The 25,015-nt window shown below is 44.6% G+C and overlaps 1 protein-coding gene across 2 annotated transcripts in view; it reads right to left on the reverse strand.

Moving 5' to 3' along the window:
- Positions 1-22,223: 22,223 nt before the first annotated feature.
- Positions 22,224-25,015, reverse strand: part of csmd2 (CUB and Sushi multiple domains 2) — a 225,237-nt gene continuing 222,445 nt past the window's right edge. For both annotated transcript variants that reach the window (XM_076011540.1, XM_076011539.1), the window contains 2 exons: positions 23,045-23,177; positions 22,224-22,395 (listed from right to left, as the gene is read on the reverse strand). In XM_076011540.1, coding sequence (XP_075867655.1) covers positions 22,236-22,395; positions 23,045-23,177 — 293 coding nt within the window. In that variant the 3' untranslated portion in view covers positions 22,224-22,235. The remainder of the gene's footprint in view (positions 22,396-23,044; positions 23,178-25,015) is intronic.

Consider the following 25,015-nt stretch of genomic DNA (forward strand, 5'->3'; position numbering starts at 1 on the left):
TCTGTGTGAAAGTGTAAACAATGCTCCATACACTCTGGTGTGTACGTGTGGAATTATTTTTAGCCTGCATATTTAGTTGATGTGTGCTATTTGTTGATGGTTAGGCATCTTTAAGCAAGGTGCAAATTCATGAATTCATTTTTTTTTATTGGTTGTGGTGTGACTTGTTAGGCTACAAAGTTAATGTTCCTGCTGAAACCAGGAAGCATGTCAATGAAAAACCGCAAGGAACAAAAACTCCATCTAGTAGTTTTTGTGTAGAAAACTAGCTCTCTCACGGTGGCAAGGCAGAGCACGACTGAGATGAAAATGTGGCGGGTCGATGAGGAAACAGGTGAGCTGGTGGGCGGAGACATAGCAGGTGGCCAGCAGGGTTTTTAGCACCGGCGTAGGGCGAAGGGAACGGGCGTGTAATCCGAGGTAGCAGTCAGCTGACGAGGTCGGGTCTGGGGGGGGGGGGGGGGGGGGGGTCTGGGGGTGGAGGGAAAGAAGGGTGTTTTCACGGCGCTTACACGTGGAATCTCAGAGTGGGAGGATCAAAAAGAAGAAGAAGAAAGAAAAAGAGAAAGGAAAAAAAAAGGAAAAATCTTTACTCCAAGCTGCGTTCAGATGCTTAACGCTGTCTCTGGCGTTAAGGTGCATCCAGCTTCAGTGGATTTCTAATTTGGTCCGCAGCGCTTGCTCGGTCTTACGCCTCGCTAACAAGGTGGAGAAATTGCCGGAGTGGGAAGCGTGTGTGGGCGGCCGGCAATTCATCTATCGATTGTATCACAGAGCACTGGCTTCATTTGTAGTTTTTTCTTCTTTTTTTTTTTTTTTACAAAGACGCCTTAACTTAAGGGACGGCATTATAAACTTTTTCCCCCCTCGCTCCCTTTGATACATCATATAAACTCTTTGAGTGGCCCAGGCCGTAAACGAACCAACCGCCATGGTAGACCACCGCCTCCACTCCCACCTGCCCCCCGGTAATGAACCTTCGATCGGGGCAGCTGATTGTAACTCCTCAGAGTATTTTTTTTATAGGATGAAGCTGCTGCATCTCAAAACTTTTTTCTCTCTACTTACCCCCTCTCCCACACAAACACACACACACACACACACACACACACACACACACACACACACACACACACACACACACACACACACACACCCTGTTAGCCTGCTCATTTAAAGCACGTTAACATGCTGCTATTGGCCACTAGCTTTAATTACAGCATCACTGACAGGTGTCAGAATGCCGCCAGATTATCACGCAGCCAAAATAATTCGGCCCCCACCGGATCAATAAACTCTCTGGATAGAGAAGCTTTTTGGCTCCTCGGCTTCTTTATGTGCTGCAATTTGCAGTTCTTTCGCAGGGGCGCATAAAAAACGACAAGGGGATTAATTTCCCGCCTCAAATAAATTGCGACTATTACAAAGTTGCGCGGCTTCCCACAAGGTCATTAGTTTCTCGGAGGTGGTGTGTTTCCTGAGATTTCATGTGAGACGATAAAAAATATTTCTTAATTAGAAAAGAAAATGGCAAGAAGGGGGGAGGGACGGCGAGGGACTCGCTGGAGCGACGTTCCCGTTGTACTGTGCACGTCGTCAACAGGTTGTAGACACTCGATAATGCTGGAGGAGATAATGACTCCCAATGAAGGAAGCTGCTTTGAAGATGTTCTTGTTTTAAAACTAATGCAGCCTCAGCTGCTAAACTGTTGTGAATCCACTTGTAGAAAATCTTGAATTCCTACAAACGACAAGGAAGCCTTTCGTTACCTAAAAGGTGAAGGCTTTTGCCTTTTCTCCCCAGCTCGATTTAAATGTGTTCAATCTGCTGTGCTGCCAAGTGAAAGCAGTGTTTGGTTTGTTTTGATCAAAAAAATCAATAAATGAACAAAATCCAAGCAGCCAAATACTGCGCCGGTATCCAGCAGGCGGTCAACCCTCCTGGATTTTCCCCCTGCAATGTTCATTTGACCGGTGTCCACAGAAGCAGCTGGCCGGGAGCTTTTTCATTACGGAGAGTGGAGCTGATTGCGTTTTCTCCAACACTTTTTTCTCAAGTGCCTTAAATTGAGCCACTTTCATCAGCTTATAGTCTTCACAAAGCGCAGCAACAGGCAGCAAATTTTGGGTGAAAAAAAAGAAGAGAAAAAACTTTCAGCTTCCCAAACAAATCAAAGCCAGTTTGTTTGTTTACTCGTGGCTGAAGCGGTGAAGCACCGACTCCTCGCGCTGTAGAACATGCTTTGTTTGTTACTATAACCTGCCACATCAAATGTGTAATTTACCCTAAAATATGGTCAGAAACTAAAAAAAGACAGCTTATTTACCAAGAAAAATTAAACAAAAAAAAGAAAAAATAACCAAAAGTGTTCTTCACTGCCACCGAGACACACTTAAACAACTGCAGGCCAAGAAAGTCACAGAAAAAAACCTCCCCAAAAAAATATTGTTTTTTGACATAAAAACCCACTGACACCCTTGCGACAAATCCATCAGAGAGTTCATCATTAGCATTTTCACCACAAAACAAGTGCATGGGTCCAAACAGCCGCTTCCACCTGCTTGACACGCGATCGTAATACAAAATTAGCATCCCGGAGTGGTGTCTGGACTGCGCTTCTTCTGACGACGGCCTTTAGATTTCCTCGCAGAGACGGCGACTATAATTTGAGGAGAAAGCAAAGAATACAAACACTTGAGTGGGTTTGTGTAAGATAAGCGTAAACATATTAAGACATCAGTTTGGAAGACGCCACTTGAGAAGGTGCAATGACTAATTAAGGCGCTCGCGCACAGACACTGGCTGTCCTTTCTGCTTTACCATGTGTGAAGTTCAATGCGTAGATCCTATAGGCAAACAGCCGGGCCACTCCTTAATCGCTCTGTAATGTGGACTGACATGCACTTAAAAGGCTGCCCGCGGCGATTGTTAGCTTTAACGCAATTATGCATGACCCCTCTATGTGTTTGCACTGCTGGCAAAAAAAAGAAAAAAAAAACTTCCATGAAAAATGCAAACACAAACACAGAAGGATGCAAGAGCGAGAGGGGTAAACAAAGCAGGGGTGTCGTGCTGATGCAGGATCTGAAGATGTGCGGAGGATGATTTGAATGGACTTATTCAATAGTTACTTTAGCACGAGAGAGACGAGAGAGCAAAGAGAGTGACGGAGCCTGTGGAGGAATGAAAAGAAATAGAATAGATTTATTATCAGCGATTCCTTGAAAAAAAACAAAACAACAACAAACAAACAGACGACCAAGGCCACAATATGTACGGCAGACAATGCATACATGCAAACGGGATTACCTCCAAGTCGGCGCGCCTTCGCTCCCTTGTTAGTTACACTCTGCTGATCAAATGTGTACCTGCGCTCATTTCTGTTATTTGTTTTTGCAATCAATTTCAAGGCGAGCTTCTCTCCAGGGGTTTTCATTTCTCCTGCACAGTCTGCTTCCACTTTGCTGTTGCTCTGCCCTGCTGCTTTGTTTCTTACCGTGCAAATGCAAAAGCAAAAACAAACGTAGAATTGTGTTTGCAGTGACTGAATTAAGCTGCAGGGTTTCAGGCCACACGCCTCAGTCTGCTGGATTTAAGCAAAGTCGTCCTTAATGTTCCAGAAAACTGCATGTGTAGCATGTACATCATTCTCATTAAGGTTTTCTCAATATTTTCTTAGGATCAGAAATCTAGGATACGGCTACTGGAGTGGAGAGACGGCACACAATTCTTGTTTTGCATTAATGGTACCATATATTATAGGGGGGTGGCGGGGGATGGAAAAAAAAAATACAGACAACAAAGACACCTTCTAACAAAAAGTCCATGCATGGGAAAAACAACAAAACACATAGAAACGAAAATCGATCATTAGGGTAAGCATCGACAATTTTTTACAACATCCCTTTTCTTTTCCATGTCTTCCCGACAACAAAGTTGATGATGTAAAATAAGTTCGCACACAGTTCAGTGTACCCAGCAGGGGAAAAAGTCCAATATATGGGTGTGCATATGTGTGTGTGTGGGTGTGTGTGTGTGTGGGTATGCAAGTGTATGTATGAGTGGCTGGTGCAAATCAGAGTCGAACAAAGCAACCAGGAGGTAAAGAGAGGCAGCTGCGTCCGCAGCTTCCTACCAGCCCAACCGAAGCAGAGGAGGTTGCCCCGTTGCAGCTCCTGTGTTGTCAGGTTCCTGGCTCGCCAACATGGCCAATTCCACGCTAAAAGAGGGGCACGAAGCTCTAAGCGCTAGCGCGAACAGCTCTGCTGTTAGCTCCTGTGGCAACTCCTGTGGCAACTCCTTTAGGGCGTATTCACACCTGCCCTGTTTGGTTCGGACTAAACCAAAAAAGTCCCTGGTGCGGACCTTTTGGGCTGTTGTGGATACAAACCAGCGAACTCTGGTGCGGAGCAAGCAGCCGGTCCAAGACCTCGCTGGAGAGGTGGTCTCGGTTCGCTTCCAAACGAACCATGGTGCGGTTCAGTTGATGTGTGAAAGCAACCGCACCGTGGCTCAAACCACTGAAATCACACACTTTTTTACAAGTCACAGGCTTCCGTAGCCACAGGCATTATGGGAAATTATGTTTTGTTTAGCATAGTAGAAAGTTTAGTAGCACGTCGTCGGACCGTCAGGCTAACACAAGTCGTGGTTCAACGTGGAGCAATGAGGAGACGGTTCTTGCAAAACGTCTTCGTTGTTGCAAAATGGTAAACATCTCCTCATAAAATCGACATTGCATCAAAAGCCTCTGATGCTCCAAATTTCCCGCAAACACTTCTGTTTGTGTGAGAAAAAAAAAAAACATTTTGAGGACTTTCCTGGTGTGAATACGCTCTTTAGTTAGCTCCTGCGGCAACTGCTTTAGTTAGCTGTTGCTGCAACTCCTTTAGTTAGCTCCTGCGGCAACTCCTTTAGTTAGCTGTTGCTGCAACTCCTTTAGTTAGCTCCTGCGGCAACTCCTTTAGTTAGCTCCTGCTGCACCTCCTTTAGTTAGCTCCTGCGGCAACTCCTTTAGTTAGCGCCTGCGGCAACTCCTTTAGTTAACGCCTGCGGCAACTCCTTTAGTTAGCTCCTGCGGTAACTCCTTTAGTTAGCGCCTGCAGAAACTCCTTTAGTTAGCTCCTGCTGCAACTCCTTTAGATAACTCCTGCGGAAACTCCTTTAGTTAGCTGTTGCTGCAACTCCTTTAGTTAGCTCCTGCGGCAACTCCTTTAGTTAGCTCCTGCGGCAACTCCTTTAGATAACTCCTGCGGAAACTCCTTTAGTTAGCTCCTGCGTCAACTCCTTTAGTTAGCTGTTGCTGCAACTCCTTTAGTTAGCTCCTGCAGCAACTCCTTTAGTTAGCTGTTGCTGCAACTCCTTTAGTTAGCTCCTGCGGCAACTCCTTTAGTTAGCTCCTGCGGCAACTCCTTTAGATAACTCCTGCGGCAACTCCTTTAGTTAGCTCCTGCGGCAACTCCTTTAGTTAGCTCCGCTCCTGCGGCAACTCCTTTAGATAACTCCTGCGGCAACTCCTTTAGTTAGCTCCTGCGGCAACTCCTTTAGTTAGCTCCTGCGGCAACTCCTTTAGATAACTCCTGCGGCAACTCCTTTAGTTAGCTCCGCTCCTGCGGCAACTCCTTTAGTTAGCTCCTGCGGAAACTCCTTTAGTTAGCTCCTGCGGCAACTCCTTTAGTTAGCTCCTGCTGCACCTCCTTTAGTTAGCTCCTGCGACAACTCTGGCAGCAACCTGCTCATCACACGCCATCCAGTAATTTCTGGCAGCGACTGATTGCACTTATTTAAAACACCTGGAGCAGGCGCGCTCCGTCACATGATCCCGCTCGTCAGACGTAATGGTCATGACGTCCGTAGGTGACGTGGTCACGTGATCACGTGATCACGTACGAGTGCCTACAAAGTATTAATAATAATGATGATAATAATAATAATAATAATAATAATAATAATAATAATAATAATAATAATAATAATAATAATAATAAAGTAAATTTAAGAAGATTAGTAGTTTCTCAACCTGGGTTACACCTGCATGCACAAGTCTGAAGATAATCACACCTTTACGCACAGATGTTGCATCTGAACATCTCACATTTTAATAATAATGAATAATAAAAGACCTTTTATTTGTACGGTTCAACGCCCACCGCTTCTGAGTTTTCCCATAAATAATTGCACATTAACCCTGTTTCCCTTTGCAAAGTTTAGATGTGCGCCCTTAGAGACATGGGACCCTGTCACAAGAAATTCAGATTCAGATGGAACCACATGGGACCTGCTGATCTGTGGCCACTTGATGTGGCCTGAGCGGGTCAACCTTTGCCCGAATCAATAACTGGAAAGGTTTTAAGGGGCAAAGGTCATCCATACTGGCTCCACCAACCGCCTATGCTCTAACACTAGAGCGATCTATAGTCCTCATGGTCAATTTCCATCACTTCACAATAGGCTGTAATGTTACAAGCAACTGCTGCGGTGCGGCCAACTGTAATAATGATTTGAAAACATTTCCAGTTGGAGACAGACTGGTATGTGACTGAGGTTCTTGTTTTGCTTAGAAGGGGGTTGACCGAGAATTCTACAGCATTCCTACACCAATGACAGCCTAAGATTAAATTACATTGTCATCATTTAATGGAAAGCAAACGTGTAACTCAAAAGAGGCTGAAGCGACTTCACTCGCAGGTGAGAAACATTGTTTTTCGGTCTGATTCCTGGTCGTCCACAAACATATTAGCATCTTCTGTGGACACGTCTCTCCCAGGATCAAGCTCAGAGTGGCCATGGAGGCAAAGAGCCGGGGCTGACTTGACGTTAAGGCGAGTGGGTCCCTCATTGAATTTTAATCCCCGCACTTTGCTTCACTTTAAAAGGCTTGTGAGAAATATGCCGAGGTTACATTACGAAAAAATCAATTGTTTACAGCGTTAATGGAATGAAATGTGAATTTGTCACAGCTGACAACGGCACTATTTAGTTCATGGGCTACAGGTCACTATTGGGCAAGTGCATTTTTTTCCCCCGAGCAGACAAATTTGTCATGCAGATTAGATGAGAAATATGCAGAATCTTGACCAAGCTTTTGAGTATTGAGTCAGTTAACGGCTGATTGCACTTATAGTACCTCAACATCTACCTGTACTGGTGCCAGGAATTGACATATTAGCACTTACACAATTGTACTTGAACTTTTAAATCTTTCCGCTTCGTTTCTTTGTGGCTGTGAAAGCACTTTGTGTCTGCCTAACAGAAACTGTGACCAGCCAAAAGACCTTCAGCACGTCATCCCTCTCTGGCCGTCACAGGTTCGGAGAGGGACACACTCTCCTTATGCAAGAGGTGCCGTCAAATCCGCGGACTTGAGATCCGCCCGGCGGAAATGAGAGAGCGGGAGGTTGCCGCGGCAACGCGGCGCCGGGGGAACAGTTTTGTTTGTCGAGCTATTTTTCAATCCGTCAGTGAAGTGGGGCGCTGTGGTTTTGTAGTGGCGCCTCCCTGTCGAGAGCTTATTACCTGACTGAATGAACAAGCCCTCGCCATGTCGGGGATGTCTCGAGGAGCAGAGCCTGCGCGGGTAGGGAGCCACCCTGGCGACTGCCATGAACCCCCTGCATAACTTGCCCGCCGGCGGCAGGCGCATCCCCATTATCGCACCTCTTAGGGCCTGTAATTACAGATGGATTCCACGGCTGTTAGCTCTGGAGTGCAAGAACAGAGTCGGAAACGCTTCGTGACATCTCACCGACGTACACGTCGGACTGTCAGGGCGCAACAGGTATGAATCCATCCAAATCTTCCATTTTCCAACGCTGCCGATTCTGCACACAGGTTGCAGGGTTGCAGGAGCCAATCCCAGCAGTCTCTGGGGTGAAGGCAGGGATACACCCTGGACGGATCACCCGTTCATTGCAGGAGCGTCGCCAACTGCACGCAGCACACAATTTGACAGTATGAATGAGCTCTGATTGGTTGAGTTTATCGGCAATGAGTCATCACCTACCCAGCACAACACATCAGCGATGAGTGAAATGACAGATCCAAATTTGAATTCGCTCTTTGAAGGAATTCTGGGTGTAACGGCGGGAGGCCAGGCCAAGGCAATCAAGCTTTCCATATAAAAGAGAGGAAAACTCTTGTGTTTTTTTTCCCAAGTATTTTTGATTTTCGCATGAAAAATGACTCAAACTATTCTCCAATTATTACATTGGCTGGCTATTAATTTTCTGCGGATCAAGCAATCAATTAATCAAGCGCCGGTTCATTTATTTGCTGGCAACATCATTTTTCTTTCTGGCTGTCAGAAGCAATTCCTGCCTGCCTGAGAGCAGTTCATTTGTGGTATCTTCACTGGGATTACCTTCTGAGTGCGCCGTTTTTTATTTGACAATAAACAGGTGTTAAAAAAAAAAGACTTTGTCGGTGTTAAAGTGCAGCTGTGTTGCAGCAGAGCTGGAAATCGCTCTTTCTGCATTATGGTGACGGCGCTAAATTCTTCATCCTCCCCTGATATAAAACTCTGAAAGTCAGCCAGAGGATTTAAGACACACTTAAGGCTGAGGGAAATATTGCAGGATCATTTCATGTCTGATTGAAATAGATGTCCACTCACATCTCTTGTCCAGGCCCTTGCAGCACACCATATAATTCTTTATGTGGCTGGTTGGCTCCGGATCATGATATGACCAGAGATGGGAGTGATTTCATACTTTTGTTGAGGCCCTCTTCTGCCTTCATATGATCAGTGTGTCAGTGACTTTGCCTTTTGATGTCTTGATTCTTCACTATGAGACAACTTTCTTTTGATGTCTGGGCCCAATGCATCTCTTTGATGGAAGGCTTGGGCAGGGCAGCTTGACAGGACCGAGCCTTACAATCGTGCTGGCCTTTTTTCTTTTTTTTTTCCATTCATTTCAGTGGCGAGTTCTTTGCAGCCAGTGGGGGGGGCTGGTGTGTACTTAGGAATTTGATAAATGAAAACCTCATATATCTGTCTGAGAAGAGAGAGACTCTGCGGCAAATCTAGAAGGTGATAATGTGAAAGAAAAAAAAAAAGCCAGTTTCGCACAATGTCCTGTTTAGTCTTTATGCGTTCAAGGTGTTTTTTTTTTACTGTGGGGGACACTTAACATGCTCTTGCAAAAACCAGCAAGGAGCCAAGTCGAGCTACCCACTAGGGTTGCCACCTCCTAGAGTTTCGAATCCGGGACATCTCGGGGGGGATCTCTTAAGTCTGTTGACGACGATGGGAGGGGGGGGCAAAGTGACAAAGTGAAGTGCGTCCCGTATCAGTTCATTACTGGACAGGTTTTTTAGTTGCCAAATATGTGACGATCGCGTATTTTACGGGAGGGTTGGCAACCCTATCTAGACCACAGACTGAAATCAAATGAGGTTTTGTCATTTTCCCTAAAAAAACGGGACAAATTGTGTCCCGGGAGAGATTTTATTTTTCCCGGGACAGGTGGTGAAAAACAGAGAACAATTCTGGGAAAAAAGAGGACGGGTGGCAACCCTACTACCCACCTAGAACTGCTGTTTTCGCTAGTGTCCATGCCAATCTCATCTCTTACAATCTTCATCTTCTTGCTCACCCTCTGAGGTTTGGCCAGTTTCTCTTTTTTTTTTTTTTTACCTCTTACCTCATTGGAAAAAAAAGAGGAGGACTGGTTAAAGAACCCTGCAAAAACAGGACATGCTAAAAACTCTTTCCACCAGACGTTGGCCAGACGAATGAGCGAGATCTCAGAGTGACAGATTAGCTAAAAAAGTCAAATTGATGTTTTCAACGACAAAGGCATTGTGTAGGTGTCAAGATTCCATCATTTGCACTCTAATCTTTTAATACGATAATGTTTGACAACCAGACTGAAATCAATTCATATTCTGGAACCTACAAAAAAAAAATTTAGAATCATTCGCCATTTTGTTGACAAGGCGTGCTTAGCCTTATTGAACATTTGGACATTTTCCCTCACACCGAGTCGATCAGCAGGAAAATGTAAGTACATTCACACTCTCCTATTGCTCTCCAGAGGGCGATAACTGGCTCTTTAGCCGCTTAATGCAATACAGAGATCATCAGTGAGCTTAGTGGGCACCGCAGCGTTCTTGGGGGTTATTTAAAACATCTTGTTAATATAAGAAAAAGTTAAGATACCAGTGGGACGGCTGAAATTAAATTGGACCAGAAATTTTGCTGCATCTGACCCAATTATTCCTGGTATCTGTGATATTTTTTGAGATTACAGTTCACTGTTCAAAAAAAAAAAAAAAGAAGACGGGTACAACTAACTTGCTGCAAAAGGTGGGAAGCGGTTGACGTCTTGTTGTCATAATGATTTTGCCTGTCAGTTATTTTGGGGATTCTTGGATAAAATCACGATGTTATGACTTGTTTAAGCTAATTACTCCAAACATTTATCCAACACACTAATGAGCACCAGTTAATGATTCCAAATATCTCCCACAGTTTATAAATGCCTGGCGTAACAAGCAGATTCAATTAGCTGTCTGCCACCTCTTCTCAAAACATGCTAAGGGATAATGCAGAGTAGCTAAATAAGTGTCAGCATCTCAGTGCACAGAGGACCACATCAATGGATGAATGCTAATAATAACATCTCGCTAAGCTGTCTCATGAATAGATCTTTTTAAAACTGATTTCCACTAACGAGCGCAATAATTACACAAATGTGATGACGAGTCAATTTCGCAGCGTGCATAAGGCCAAAGCCAAGTCGTTTTTGACTGACAAGGATTGAGAGTGAGGGGAGGAGGAAGTTGGGAGGCAGGACGGGTTTAGGGCCAGCGTGCTCACATGACTGCGCAGCTCTTCTTCCCGACCAGCCGTGGTTGTTATTATTATCCCATCATATCACAGGCCTGACAGTTCCCTATTAGTTACTGTCCCATTGTTATGATCTATGGATGATGGTAATTTGAGACTCACTGTTGGTTGTTATCAATGGCTCTAATATTCTTCTCACTCATTTATTATCTGGGATAATGAGCCTTTATTTCCCCCTCTAACTGTACGACTCAGAAGCACATTATTGGTTTGTTTCCTTCCTTTGTTTTTCCCCTCCTCACAGAACTGCACTGTACTTTCCCCTGCCAAACCCTCACCATTTGTTACTGATTTCCCCCCTCTCCCCCAAAGTTATTTGTTTAGTTGAATTTCAAAACGAGCTCTCTAGCTGCGGTGAGTGAGAGAGCCCCCTGCTGACACGTTTTGCCAACAAAGAAAATTCATACTTCCTCTCATCAATCAATCCCTTCATCCCCGATCCACTCACTGTCTTTTAGGACAGCTGAGGGTGGATTCCCCCCCCGATATTAGCCGAGGCACATGCAGCACAGAGAGGATGGATCGCTGAGGGTAAACCGCCAGAGTGAATTACTCCTTGAACATCCAGGCTTAATGCAAAAGGGGAAATTGCTGGCAGGAAACTGAGCGGACTGATCAGAGGACGATAGCCCATCTCACCTTGCCGTCAACAACTAAAGAACCACATTATTAAAGGTGGGTAAAAAAACATTGTGGTGATGTTGATTTTCAATGCCGTGGTCATTGACTCCCTTCTAATGGTCTCTCCACAAATAGAAGGATCACGCACAGCAAATGACCCATAGCAACAACACATCTACGAGGTGATTAACACATGAGCCGTCGCGACGAGGCCTAAACGAGGTGATTTTACTGAGCAAAAATAGAGTTAACAGTCGACATATAAATTTGCTAAATGGGAATAGAAAGTCACCTCATCCTAAATAATGTTCCCGATGAATTCTGAAGTCAAGGCTTTTTCTTTAAAAATATATATACGTACATATATGTATATGTGAGTGTTTGTATATATCCCTGCAGTGCATATTAAGCTCCTCTCATTAAAAAGAGGGAACAATGGGAACATGGTTGCCGGACACCTGGGTAATTGGGGGAAGCTGCCGTCGTCTCAAGCGAAGACGTCGGAGTGTACTGCTGTCAGTGGAACGTGTCAAGCTCGGCGCCGCAATAAAAGTGACGGAGCTAATTGTCGTTTCGCATCTCCGCACTCGGAAAAGCTCCAGAGACCTCAGAAGAAGCAGAAGAAGAAGAGGAAGAAGAAGAAGAAGAACAAAAAGACCCCCCCCACCCCCCATCCTTCTTCCTTTCTCTCTTTCCCGCCTCACGACTTTGCCTCCTTGATATTTAAAGGCCCGGGGGAGACGCTTGCGTGGCGCAGCGAGAGAAGAGCAGAGAAAGTGATGTTGACGTCCTGCTGGCTGGATGCTGAATGCTGTCTGGTACAATACGGGCGAGGAAGGATTCAGTCGGAGGAAGTCAGCACGGTTTTTGGGAGGGCTGATGAGAGGGATGGGGAAGAAGTCGAGCGGGGATCAGCAGTGATCTTCACATTCAGGGAAAGATTTGTTTGCGGATACGCAAGCAATTTCAAGGAATGGGAAACACACCAGTCAACCAATTCTGCACACAATCTCACAAGTCACCTTTAGGTGCAGATGGGAATTTCGGAAAAGAACTTGGTTTTAAGCTGACGAGTGTGTCCTGGGCTCGTGAGAGCCCGCTCGATTCGTCCACGTCGGAAATGAAATCAATGGCGTCGTTTTGATCGGCCGCGCGGGGCGGCTGACGGAGCGCAGCGGCAGACGGGTTAATAACGTGAAGCGGCGAGCGGGGACGCAAACACTGAGGTCATGAACATTTGTTAAAGTCCACTCTTGGGGACGTGGTGCTAACTGGCTGCTGCGACGGAAACACTCTCGCAGGTCAGGGCGAGTTGACAAGGTTTGATTAATCGCCACGGGAAACCTGGTGGAGAACAGGAGTGACTAATGACCCGTGTATGGCTGTTGATTTAATCAATCAAGAAAAAAGAAAAAGGAAAAAAAAGAAAAGAAAACGCTCCAACCTTGCCAGCGCCCTGGAGTGAAACGCAGCCACAAACTCAAGACGCACAATCAGCGGTATGAACCGACCGCTGGAACTATTTTGTGCAATTTCGAGAGTGTGAAGAGCCGACAGTGCGTTCCACTAGAGGCTGAGTGACAGATTACCATGGTGGTGATGGGAGGGGTGGGGTGGGGAGGAGGAGTTCCTTCAAGCTGCCTCAAGAAGAAAACATGAGCAATGATTTTATACTTGAAGGAACTGGAGATGTGGACATATCAACAGTGGAGAAGTTTAGGTAAAATGATTAGGACTCTTTACAGGTTAAGCCTGTAAACCTTTTGAACTTCCTGTGTAGTCTTATGAGACTGTGACCAGGTAGGCTAACCAGACTCTGTAAAATCAGCAAACATGTCCAGCCCTAAGACGAATCGTCGAGCCGTAGGATTCAAGTCGCATGTGCATCTACTGGGACGTTCTGACTTGGTTCACCTGCGTGGAAAAGAAAAAAAAAAGAAAAGAAAAAATATATGGTGCGAGTAATACATAAAATCAATTAAAGATGCGTTTATGACGACCGTCCCAGAAGATTCAGTCCAAACAATAAGTACTATAACTGTCGTACAAACTGTGGGATCATATATTCTCACTGGCAACTTGTGTCGGAGGCAGCCTGGCGTGGAACCAAGAAACATCAAACATGTCTGATATTTGTGGTGGGACATCAGGGAGGCTCCGGCTTACTCGTGATCAATACAATGATGGTAAGGACGACGACTACTTAAGGGGAAAAAACAACATGCACGGATGAATTTGTTCTTAAAACTGATGAGATTGTGGTCAAAATTTTAAAAAAGGAAAGGCCAGGAAACAACCTCACTGAAGCAAATACTCGTACTGAGCGTCAGAAGCCAGAGAACATCTGCGGTGGAAAAGAATAATGAGCGAATCACTTGGGGGATTGCAGATTTTGTTGGCGTTATACATCTCTATATCTGTATAAAAGATTAGGACGCTTTTCCCCCCGGAGGCCATTAGAAGTAAGACTTTGCCATTACCAACTTTGCCGCGCTGAAAATGAGAACTTAATGCAACACTGGGGGCGTGCTTTTATGCCTGCACTGTCACAATATAAAACACATTAAATGACGGAGAGCAGGGGAAGCCCGGACAGTTTAATGGCTGTCGCTTTCAGAACAACAACGCATTATTAAATATGTAGAAGGCGGAGATTCGGGACCCCCATCTGGCCTCCTCACGCTCCCTCGTCGAATACAAAAGAAAAAATAGAAAAGACGAATCTGGGAGACAGTAATAACATTAATATGGCTGTTCTACTGGAAGCCGCGCTGCAAAAACACTCATTAATCAGTAAGGGAAGCAACAGGTCCGAGCAGCTCGCCCAGGTGCAGAAGGGGGGCGTTTAAATTCACTGGTGTATTTAGAATGTTAGAACTAGGTATTTGTCATTGGGATCTTATAGAGTATTAATAGGTTTCCATCATTTTGTAATTAGTGTGGTACTCTTATCAGTTTAATCTGCGATCACAGAACAGAACATTTTTTATTTTGCTGACTGAAGAACGTACGGTGACGCTTTTTTGTAAATTACCTCTTACATAAATAAGTTTGCCTTTTACTTTTATGTGCAAGCAGCTGAGGACCCACATACTTATACGTTAGCAATATTCCTCCCAGGTATGTGACAACAACCCAAGCCTGTCCTGTTCGGAGGCCGTTAAGTTGTTATCACCTTCCAAACAAGTTCAGGGTCCAAAAAAGCATGAACTTCAGCAGACAGCTATTGACAAAAGCCCAAGTGGGAGGCTGTAAACGGAGGGCTAAAAGTGCTGTTTTCTGGAAAATTACTTAGAAACAGCATTGGACATACTCTGCTAAATATAAATGCAGTACTGGGGTTTCTTTGTGCTTTCAGTGGCAGCGTGCAGAGGCAGCACTTCATGTGCTCTTCAAACAAAACATGTAACTTTGGCAAAGAGTGGGAACAGATATGCCCAGTGCAGATACGAGGATAGCGATTAGCCTTGGAGGAAGAGTTAATGATTAGCTAGTAGAGCGCAAGGCAATCAATACACAAAAATGCACCCAAAAATAAAATAGTTTTCATATTTTATTCCAAAAAACCTTCAAAATAAGTTTCAAGTTCAAGAAAGTAGAATAAGCTTAGACACAATGCAAAGCATCATATACAGACGGATAAAATACATTTTATATATTGCAGACAAGCCATGGTGGGTCTTACATATGTACATTATGTATGTAAACTTTTATTTACAATCTTTTTTACACATACAAAAAGCTGTGTTTCTATTTTTCTTTGTATATATTTATTTATGTATATTTATATTTATATATATATATATAGATTTTTCATATACTCCCCACTAGCATTTGTACTACAATAATGAAAAAGAAAAACATTTACATATATGTTAATCCATTTTTTCTTTTTTATATTACAAATGTATTTTCATAAAAATATATCTCTGTACAAAAGATTTTTTTTTTCAATTCATTAACATGTTGTCTATTCTCAGAGACGCGTCCTCCTCGTCATCACTCGTCCAAGTTACGCGCACGTTTGCTCGAGTCCATTGTCTTTGTTCGTTTTCCTTTACACGTAACCCTTTTGGTGCAAAGCAAGATATGGACATTGTATCTTTTGTCTTTTTCACTTATGCCTTTTTTGTTTGTTTGTTTGTTTGTTCTTTTCCTCCCCGCCGAGGTGTTTTCACTGGGAGGTGGCCGTGCTGATCGTGCTCTGGCGCTGCAAAGTCATGATCTCTGTCTGGTTTGGGGGCTAGTTCAGAAAACCTACTGGGCTGGTATAAACTAATGATCGAGGAGGAGTGCAACAAATAAAATAAATAATGAGTCTGCTGTTGCCATAGTAAACCGACCGTGGCAACACAAAGCGGGTCTCTGCAAATATTTTGCAGTAATACTCGGGGCAAATTGACATTTTTCCATTACGGAACACAGACACAGACAACCGGTTGTTGGGTTACAGATATTGAAGCACAGCGTATTTAAATTCTGATGCACTCTGTGAAATGAAATACATTCAGTAGTTTGTTCGGTCGGCAGCGCTCGCATGATCTAATCCTCAAGTTTGGAAACCAGCGGTTCATCCTTATCTCCGTTTGAAAGAATGAAACCCGCGCATCCCAGTCGTTCCCCTCTCTGAATACGCAAGTCCGACGGACACACTGAAAATGCTCTCGGTAGTGAAGGCAAACTGCATGGAATGAGGCTGAAAAAAGAAAAGAAAAGCCGCAGCTCAGCGCATGGCGCAGAAGTCAATACGCGGCGACAATGAAAATGACAAATTACAGTTGATGTAAGAGAGGTCAAGCGGAATGACTGATGGATTGATTGCTTTTCTTTTTTTTTTTTTTAGATTAATTCCCCAAATACACTCACAGTGGGCTATGGGGGGAAAAAAAGAAAAAGGAAAGGAATGATTTTTTTGGTCTGGTCCCTAACAGTGGGAATATAGAGCGAACTGAAAAGGATCTCAATGAACACAGCCGCGGTGCGCTACTTTATATAGGAGATGGCGTGCACCAGAGGACTTGGCGCTGGGTCTGGCTGATAACGAAAAAAAAAAAAAAAAATCCATCCTGGATGAACGAGTTCTCTGTCTTGAAGTACGCCAAAATAAATGAATAAATAAATACATTTAAAAAAATATGGAGCGAGAGGAAGAGGAGGAGGAGGAGGGCTGGGAGGAGCTGTGCTGCTATCGGGAAAGTCTCACTTCAAACTCTTTAAATGCAGCCACGTCCAGAACTCACTGATCACCATTCTGCGCTGCACTTACTCTGGGAGAACTTTCTGAACGAGCCCAAGGTTAAGGAGACACAATCCTACTCATGTGCATCTGTTCCCCATTAAGTTGAAATGGCCACTTCTGCAAACGCCGTTTCAGAACTTCTCCCAAGCTGTGGAACTGGGTGGGTGCGTCCACACCTGGACTGATTCGCTTTATTCGGAAAACGATGATTCGTCCCAATTCATTTTCCACGCGTCTCCTGGGTCACTCTGTGTTCACCGTGCCGTACTTTGATGTAGGCCGGGCAGAGCGTCCCTTGTGGACTTGCTTAAGCCACCACTTTTGCAAATGTTTCACAGAGTGGGACATCGTCATGACAACGCTAGAAACAACAACAACAACAACAACGACAAAGAGATTTGGGTCAGTTTGGTCCAACAAGGGGTGAAATGCAACACTGGTGTTTAGGCAGAAGATTGAGTGTCCATATGGACGAAAACTAAGGAATTTCCAAAACAATTCAAGAGAGAACTAATGAGGCTACCAATGTCCTGCTAGACAAAGCTGGCCAGGACAGTAGAAAAATATCAAAAGTACAGGACCAATTCATATATTCTGACTCTTTTCCATCAAAACCGAATTGGAGTGTAATTGTTGTATGTACTGACACATTGAACCAAAAGGGACATGCCCCCATGTACAGAACCAACATCTCCAATCCAGGTGTGAAAGCAACCATACTGAACAAAACGCAGAGAACCAATCCTGCCTGGTCATGTATCGTTGTCTTACCCCCTTTTAACTGGATGTAAAAATGATTTTTCTTTGGTCAAAAATAAGCATGGGCAGAAAAAAAAAAAGTCCTTGCAGTCTGCAATAAAGAATGGATGAGTTCCTCCTTTTTTGGGGGCATCTGGGGCAGTCGTACATGATCCTGAACACAAATGCTGTGAGCCATCGTCTTTAGTTAGTTTGCGTGTCACTGCGTGGACAGAACCAAGAAAAACCGGAGCTTGTGGGAAAGAAGCAGGAATCAGAAACCCCTTTTTTTTGGGTTTGTTGGACATAAAAACTGGAACCACAGATGGTGATTCATTGTGTATTGATGTCGTACCAAGGCACTATGATGAATGTAAAGTGCTTGTTGGAGACAGGATGAGGTCAACAAATAGCTAATAAAACACGAGATGGAATCGGCATGAGCCCGATTTTTAAAAATCCATTTTTCCTTTTGTAACTGAGCCCTTGTTAATGAAAACAATCATATCCGCGTCTGCCTCTGCCCTCTGACGGCCGCAATTTCCTCGAGTGGACTCGATTCTTCCCAGCATGCGGAGAGAATCGAGTCCTATTTGGCAAGCTAATCATGTTTGTTTGCTAGACTCGCTACCTGAACGGATGCTCGGTGCCTGTTGCACATTTTTCAAGATGGAACAGAAATGACAAAAAAGGGAAAAGAAAAACACTTCAAAGTGACCCAAACAACCGGATCGACTGCACTGAAACGTCTCCTCCCGTCGACGAACACAAAGAAGTTAATGAAAAAAGCACAACGCGGCGGACCGCCAGGAAGAACCTGCGAGAGCAGAGCACAAGCGTCTGGCAGATAATGTTGGCGCAAAGGCTCGTCTTCCTGTGAAATCTCCCGGGTAATTCAATCGTTTCCTTCCCCCATCAATTCACGACCGGAGCGGGCAAAGGGGGCAATATTCTATCTGTGCTGTCGAGATAAGTGCGAGCTTTAAAAATAAATAAAAATTGTGAAAGCAATTACCGACCGAGGGCGAAAACTGACAGGAGGAACAATGCTGTGAGCGGTTTCAAAGGGAAGCGACGCAACGTAGGTCATTTTAAAGACTTCGCTTGGACCTTCGTCCGAGTGTCGATCTCGACTTGAAAATACATGAAGAAAGTTTGCCAGCAGGGGGCGGTAAATTGCAGATTTATGCACGATTGCGGCTATTTTTTTTCTTGTTTTTTTTTTTCTTCACAAATGTGCCAATGAGTCAATCAAATGTGACACGGTGGACGATTGGGCCCGTTAGTGGCGGTGGAAGGATGGATTCGTTAGAGGGGCGCGACAGCCAAGCTAGCGGAATTAAAGCAAATTGCACATAATGGCTCAATTTACAGAGGGGAAAATTCAAGTAGTGCTCGCCCCGCTTGCCACTTGTCCGCTGGTTGGAGAGGTGCAGTGCTAAACAGCAGTTGTAATGCTTTTGACGCACACACACACACACACACACACACACACACACACACACACACACACACACACACACACACACACACACACACGCAAGGGTCAAAAAAGGTATTCATTTTGAATTTTGCCAGCGAAAAAAATCACCCCGCTGTTATCTCTGACGAATGCTCCTCTTGAAAAACTACAATTTGACCACCACATCGCTCCCCAAGTTGGAATCCAAACTGGCATAAGCACTTGAACATAACATGTTTCTGATTGCTCAATTAATGCAAGGGAGCAACAAGCGCGCCAGCCACCCACGTCCCACTTCCCCGCTGTCAAGGCTGTGATGCGGCCCAAAGAAGGATGGAGCCATCGGGAAAACAGGCCCGAGTGGAATCCAGTGGGACCAGATCCACCCCCACCTCCCACCCCCACCCAACACCATCACCAACACCACCCAATTTATCTGTTTTTCAGTCCACTTTAAGGGTTTTCCAACGTGATCAAACGTTTCTTGTATTTGCTTTCAGGTGGAACGCAGCGGGTCGCCGCCCTTCAGGTGCACGAGAGGAGAAACAGCGGGGTGGATTCATAAGAACAAAGAGGAAGAATTGTAAGTCTCCAAATGGTGAAGTCTTTGGGGATATTTTTTTTTTTTTAGCACTGTGTCAATCAAACATGGACAGGAGTGTTATTCACTAAGAATTGTTATTTGTTTTTATAACTTTAACCTATCCCATCCCATCTCGTCACAGTCCTGCCTTTTGTGCTCCTGTACAGCCTCTGATTCAAACATGAATGCAGAGTCGTGTCACACAAATCAGTCAAAACAAAGAAACTGATGGATTTCAAGGTCAGATACTCATCCTGCCTTTGGATTGGACACAGTTTGTTGGTTTACATGCACACAGAATTCAACTATTTTTACCAAAATGACAATCTCCCAATAGTCATTTCCAAACAATACACTATTATTCCCAAATTCTGACCGCTATAATACTACTACTACTACTACTATCATTTTTTTAAGACCTATGGAACATTAAAAAGATTCCTCTCTGCTGTCCACTGTTGAGCTCTTTCAGGGTTATGTGCTCCCATCAGCTCCAGCTGCTCACCGTCACCCAGAATCTTCTTGTGGTTTGTGGCAACAATAGTGCAACGGTTCTCACTTCCCACGCACAGCCGCGAGAAAAAAAGCAAGTCAGGGCCACTGCTGCTGTTGTAGTTGTGGGTAAGAGATGCAACACAGCGGGAGCAACACAACTGCAGTTCTGCAGAGAAGGAAAGGGAGACTCATCCATACATTTTAATTGGGGATAGTGGTGAGGCTTTCATTTTGATTACACCGTGGCTTAATTAGAGCCTTGTTTTTGTCAAAGTAATGGCAAAAACTGGAAAGTTTGTGTGCATGTAAACAAAAATAAAAATTGAGAAAAAAAAATCCTCTCAATCTGCTGTGTTTGATGGACTCTTTGGGGCCAAAAAAACGTTGAGGTGAAATCTTGTTTTGCACACACATTCATGCACGCAGGCTCTCTGACTCACAACTTGCACCTTCAATCTTTCTCTGACTAAGTGCTCTTTTTTGTCTCCTGCTGCCCTCCTTGTCCTTGCCACTTTTTTAACCCATTGCACCGGAAACAGCTGCCTCAGCGAGCAGTTTCTTTCAGATGAAGAAGGAGAAGGAGAAGAATCCCCGTTTCCAACAGCAAAAAAAAAAATGTAAAACAAAATAACAACAACAGAGAGTTGTGTGGATCGAAACGGTCGGGACTGTCTCTCTGACTCACACAGGCCAACGAGCGGCTGTCCACCACACAGTTCACATGCACGGAGATGTGTGTCGGCTACAGTTGACCGTGGTGAAATCCCCCCTTTGGATTCAGTCGAAAGGGTGACGAGTGAAAAAGTCATCACAGCTTTTTTTTTTTGTTTTGTTGTTTTTTTTTCGTTGTTGTTGTACTTCCAGCATGGCTCCTGCAGTTTCACGGGGGGAATCCTCATCTCAAACGTGAGAAGGAAAAAAAGATATTCATCAAGGAAAGCCCCCTGTGAGAGCATGTGGTCGGTGGCATTTTGTTACAGTCTCCTTTGCATGGTCGCTCCTTGTGTCCCGCAGGTTCAGAGCTTCCGGCCGGAGATGCTGCCTGGATATGACTGAGCCAATGGAATTTTTTTTTCTTTTTCTTGCTCTCAGCTCAAGAAGACTACTGATGTCCTCTCCCGGCAGGCAGGCAGACCCACGTGTGGAGCGCTCCTTTCCCTCCTCGTCCTCCGCCTCCTCCTCCCCTCCTTTTCTAATTGAATCAAGGATGAAAGGATGGATTGGAAGGGGGGGAGGATGACAGGTGTGAGAGGCATGAAGGACGGGAAGCAGAAGGACGTGGAAATGAGGGATTTATATATGTTAAAAAAAAACAGGGGGGGAAGCAAACAAAAAGGCGAATAAACAGAGAAAATGAAGACGCACATCATGGCGGTAGGAAAGAGAGATGAGAGACGGATTAATATTCCCAGCGCAGTGTTCAAATATAAAACAAAATACATTGTGTTTTTATAGATTGCAAACAAACAAAAGAAAATTCATTAAAAGTGAGATAGGGATCAAATTAAAGGGCAGGAAAACATTGGGCGGGAGGTCGTGTCCTCAGAAGAGTTTCTGCAGAGAAGCTTTGTCTCTGAAGCCGCACGCCGACTGTCTGTCTCGCTGGCTCCGGCAGACGCCCGGCACGCGTGGCTGGCTCAGCGGCAGCCACAGCACAGCCTGATAACTTCATTCACTCTCGCACAAGTGCCGGATCCAAGGATGAAATCCTCCCCGACCTCCCCGGCTTTCAAGCCTCCGTGCAGCCATTTCTTCAAAGCGACGTTTGAGTCACTGAGTCAATTGTCAAGAGTGAGTCAGTCGACTTGAGCATTTGTACATATCGAGCGTAGCGTTAGTTCCGACAGCGCACGACGTCACGCTTAGTTTCCCCTGCCAGCTGCGACCCCTATCAGCCGTAGACTGACATCACTTCCCCTCACCTCCCCATGGGTTAGCCACTTTACAGCGCCCTATTTGAAGCCACTCCATCTTCTCATCTTCCTCTCCTCACCAGCGATCGCTATTTCAACAACTAACATGTTTTTTTCTCTATGGCTCTGGTTCTGCAGGATTGGGTTTGTTGTGCTGCTGCTGGGCTCCCTGCATCGGAAAGGGTCTCTTCTTCGCAGTTCGTTAGCTAGCGGTCGCAGGGAGGAGTCAGCGGGTCACTGGAGGGCTCACGAGTCGGTGAAATGGCTCGTGTTTTGATCGATTCACTGAGGACTCGTGCTTCGCCCGGCGTCTTACCTGTGGAGGGGGCGTCTGCTATACGGCCGTGCACACTGTGCTGACTGTGAACTCCGTCTCGTTGGCCATGATGTCGGTGGGCTGGATGTTCCGGTCGTACATTGGGTTCTCAAACGTTGCACGTCCGTTGGTGTTCTCGTGGCCCACGTAGCCATTAAAGGGGACTTTGGGTCTTCTTCTGCGATGAGGAAAATCACACTGCTTACCAAGAGAGTTCACCAAGCACTGCCATCACAATTACACAAGGCTTTCTTCATTTTCAGTATTCATTTTTTTAAGACGATCAGTTCAAGTCACATTAGAGTTGAAGTAAGACAAGTTTTCTTCACCATATATATATTAGACATATCTGTACAGCTCTACTTTATAATTATGGTATCATTCTACATCAGAATGATTGAAATAGAAGCAAACAACATATGAATTAAAAATGTTTTGAGCCAACACTAGGAAGAGAGCTGAGATGATTCGGAGTTGAAAAATCCATCGATGGGAGTAAATTGTTGGAACAGTCGTTCACACATTGCAGCATGACCAGTGCAAGTTCAGCCAGAAAAAAAGAAAGAAAAGTTTTTCTCTGGTTCGACTGTTCATGAGCTGTTTTTTAACATCGCAAATCATTACTATGTGATTTGGAAGTTGCTGGAAGGAGCACAGGGGGAGGCCCGCCGAAGGAAAAACACCAGTTGCCCGAGGCAGATATTGTTTTACTAATTTAGCTTTTGAGACAAGTCAATCCAACTCATTATTTGAGAGCAGAGAGAAAATGCCTTGGAGAGAGATGCAGTGTTATTGTAATGTTGAAGAGCTGCTGGTGTGAACCTTACCTGTGTTTGTAGAGGTACAGAGCGAAGCCTGCGATGATCATAGCTATAAAAGGCACTAGGATGGCTGCTGCCACTGAGCTGCTGTTGGATGCAAAGTTGTACCCCGGATTGTTGTTGATGGGATCTGAACTCTCTGGAGGGGCAAAAGAGATAAGACATTTAATCCCAGCTTTGGAATCGGTGCAATAATACATAAATTCAAGAGGAGGCATTTGAGCAGTAAATGGAATAAAAATACTTTTTTTTTTCTTTACCCACAAAGGACCTGATTTACTTTACTTTAAAGGTTTGTTTGTGTGAAAAGGTGATCGTGAACCAAGACGTGTCGAACCTGATGGACTAAGCAGCCGCCTGCGGCGAAGAGTGTGCCTTCGAGAGGTGCAAAGTGCCCTTTTTCACACGCAATTCGCAATATAGGGAGAAGCGGATGCAAATACGTGAATTCAGCACATCCACCGCAACTTTCAAAGGACGGCTCTTTATTGAAAAGGTCTGAAAGGCAGGTGCTAATCTGCCTTTTTTTTCAAAGCAGGTTCCTCCTGAGCCGTTTGATGGATGAAAACAGGAGTTCTTTATGTCACCCAACACTCTTTGACAGAGCACTTACCCCCCACACCCCTCGCCCACACCATGTTCTCCCTATGAATGAGGTAAACACATAGAATGTGTGTTTACCTCATTCACAAACGCCTAATGCCAATTTCAGGAGCACAGGCATTTCGCACCAGTCACTGAACAAATTCAACACACGAAACACTCGTAAAACCCTCATCTGATTATTACTGCCTCCACGTATATATGTATATATATATATATATATATATATATATATATATATACATATATATATATATATATATATATGTATATATATATATATGTATATATATATATATATATATATATATATATATATATATATACATATATATTAATGAATGAACCAGGTGTGCAAAGTGGACTGAAAGGCTTTATTGACTGTATACACTTGACACTTTCTTAAGTTTAGCTGGGCGCTTCATTTTCATTTGTCTCTCCGGAGGGACGTTAAATTCCATTACACCAACAATGGCTCTTAATTACGGACAGCAAAGTCTGACAGCTATTAAGTCACTTTGTATTGACTCGGCTATTTGTGGCGGTGGGGCCTCAGCCGTCGCGAAAGTGACAGCCCACCTTTTTGCTGTACAAAGAGGACCAAAACAAAACAAAACAAAACAACAAAAAACCCTCCAATAAAGGACAGCTGACAAACAACAAATTAAATCTGAGGTTTCTGTTCCGTTTGCCCATCAACACTCCTCTCTCCCCCGCCACATGCGGCTATGCACACTGAGCAATTACGTCGCCGCCAAGTTCAGACAGAAAAACAAACAGCGACGGCAGCAGAGGATGAGAAGGACGAGGAGGGCGCTGGCGCCGCTCACACCTGCTTTTCCTGACTCACGCCTAAACACACAAACGTGAAGGAAGGTGGCACGAAGAGAGAGAGAGAGAGAGAGAGAGAGAAACAACAGCTGTTTGTAGAGTGGTGTGGTGCCGCCGGCGGAGCTGGCCGTCTAGTGGGACCAGGAGCAGCGGCTCGCACACCTGCTGCTTCTAGTGTCTCTCTGGTCGCAGCGTATCTGCTGTTATTGATGTTTGGATGACTAAACACATAATGAATCACTCGGGTTCGCTCACTAAACAGAGCTCCATCAATCAAGATGAAGAAGTCCCCATCTGGTTGCAGACAATGAGACCGGTCGGAGGGAGGGCTTCACGAATCCACATCTTGCATTTGCGTAAACGTGGTTGAGGGGGATTTTTCTTTTCTTAGCTACAACTGTTCAAAAGTTCACAAAAGCCTGAGCTTCAAAACATTTTGACCTTTCCTGCTGAAAAGGCTTTTGATGGAATTTTAAGGTTTATTATGGCTTATTCGCAGAGGTGGTAAGTTCAAGTAAGAAGTACAAATAGTTTTTTCAGGTA

This window comes from Nelusetta ayraudi, unplaced genomic scaffold, assembly GCF_046127955.1.
Source record: "Nelusetta ayraudi isolate G7.1 ecotype Tasmania unplaced genomic scaffold, CSIRO-AGI_Nayr_v1 ptg000135l, whole genome shotgun sequence".
Classification (NCBI taxonomy): domain Eukaryota; kingdom Metazoa; phylum Chordata; class Actinopteri; order Tetraodontiformes; family Monacanthidae; genus Nelusetta; species Nelusetta ayraudi.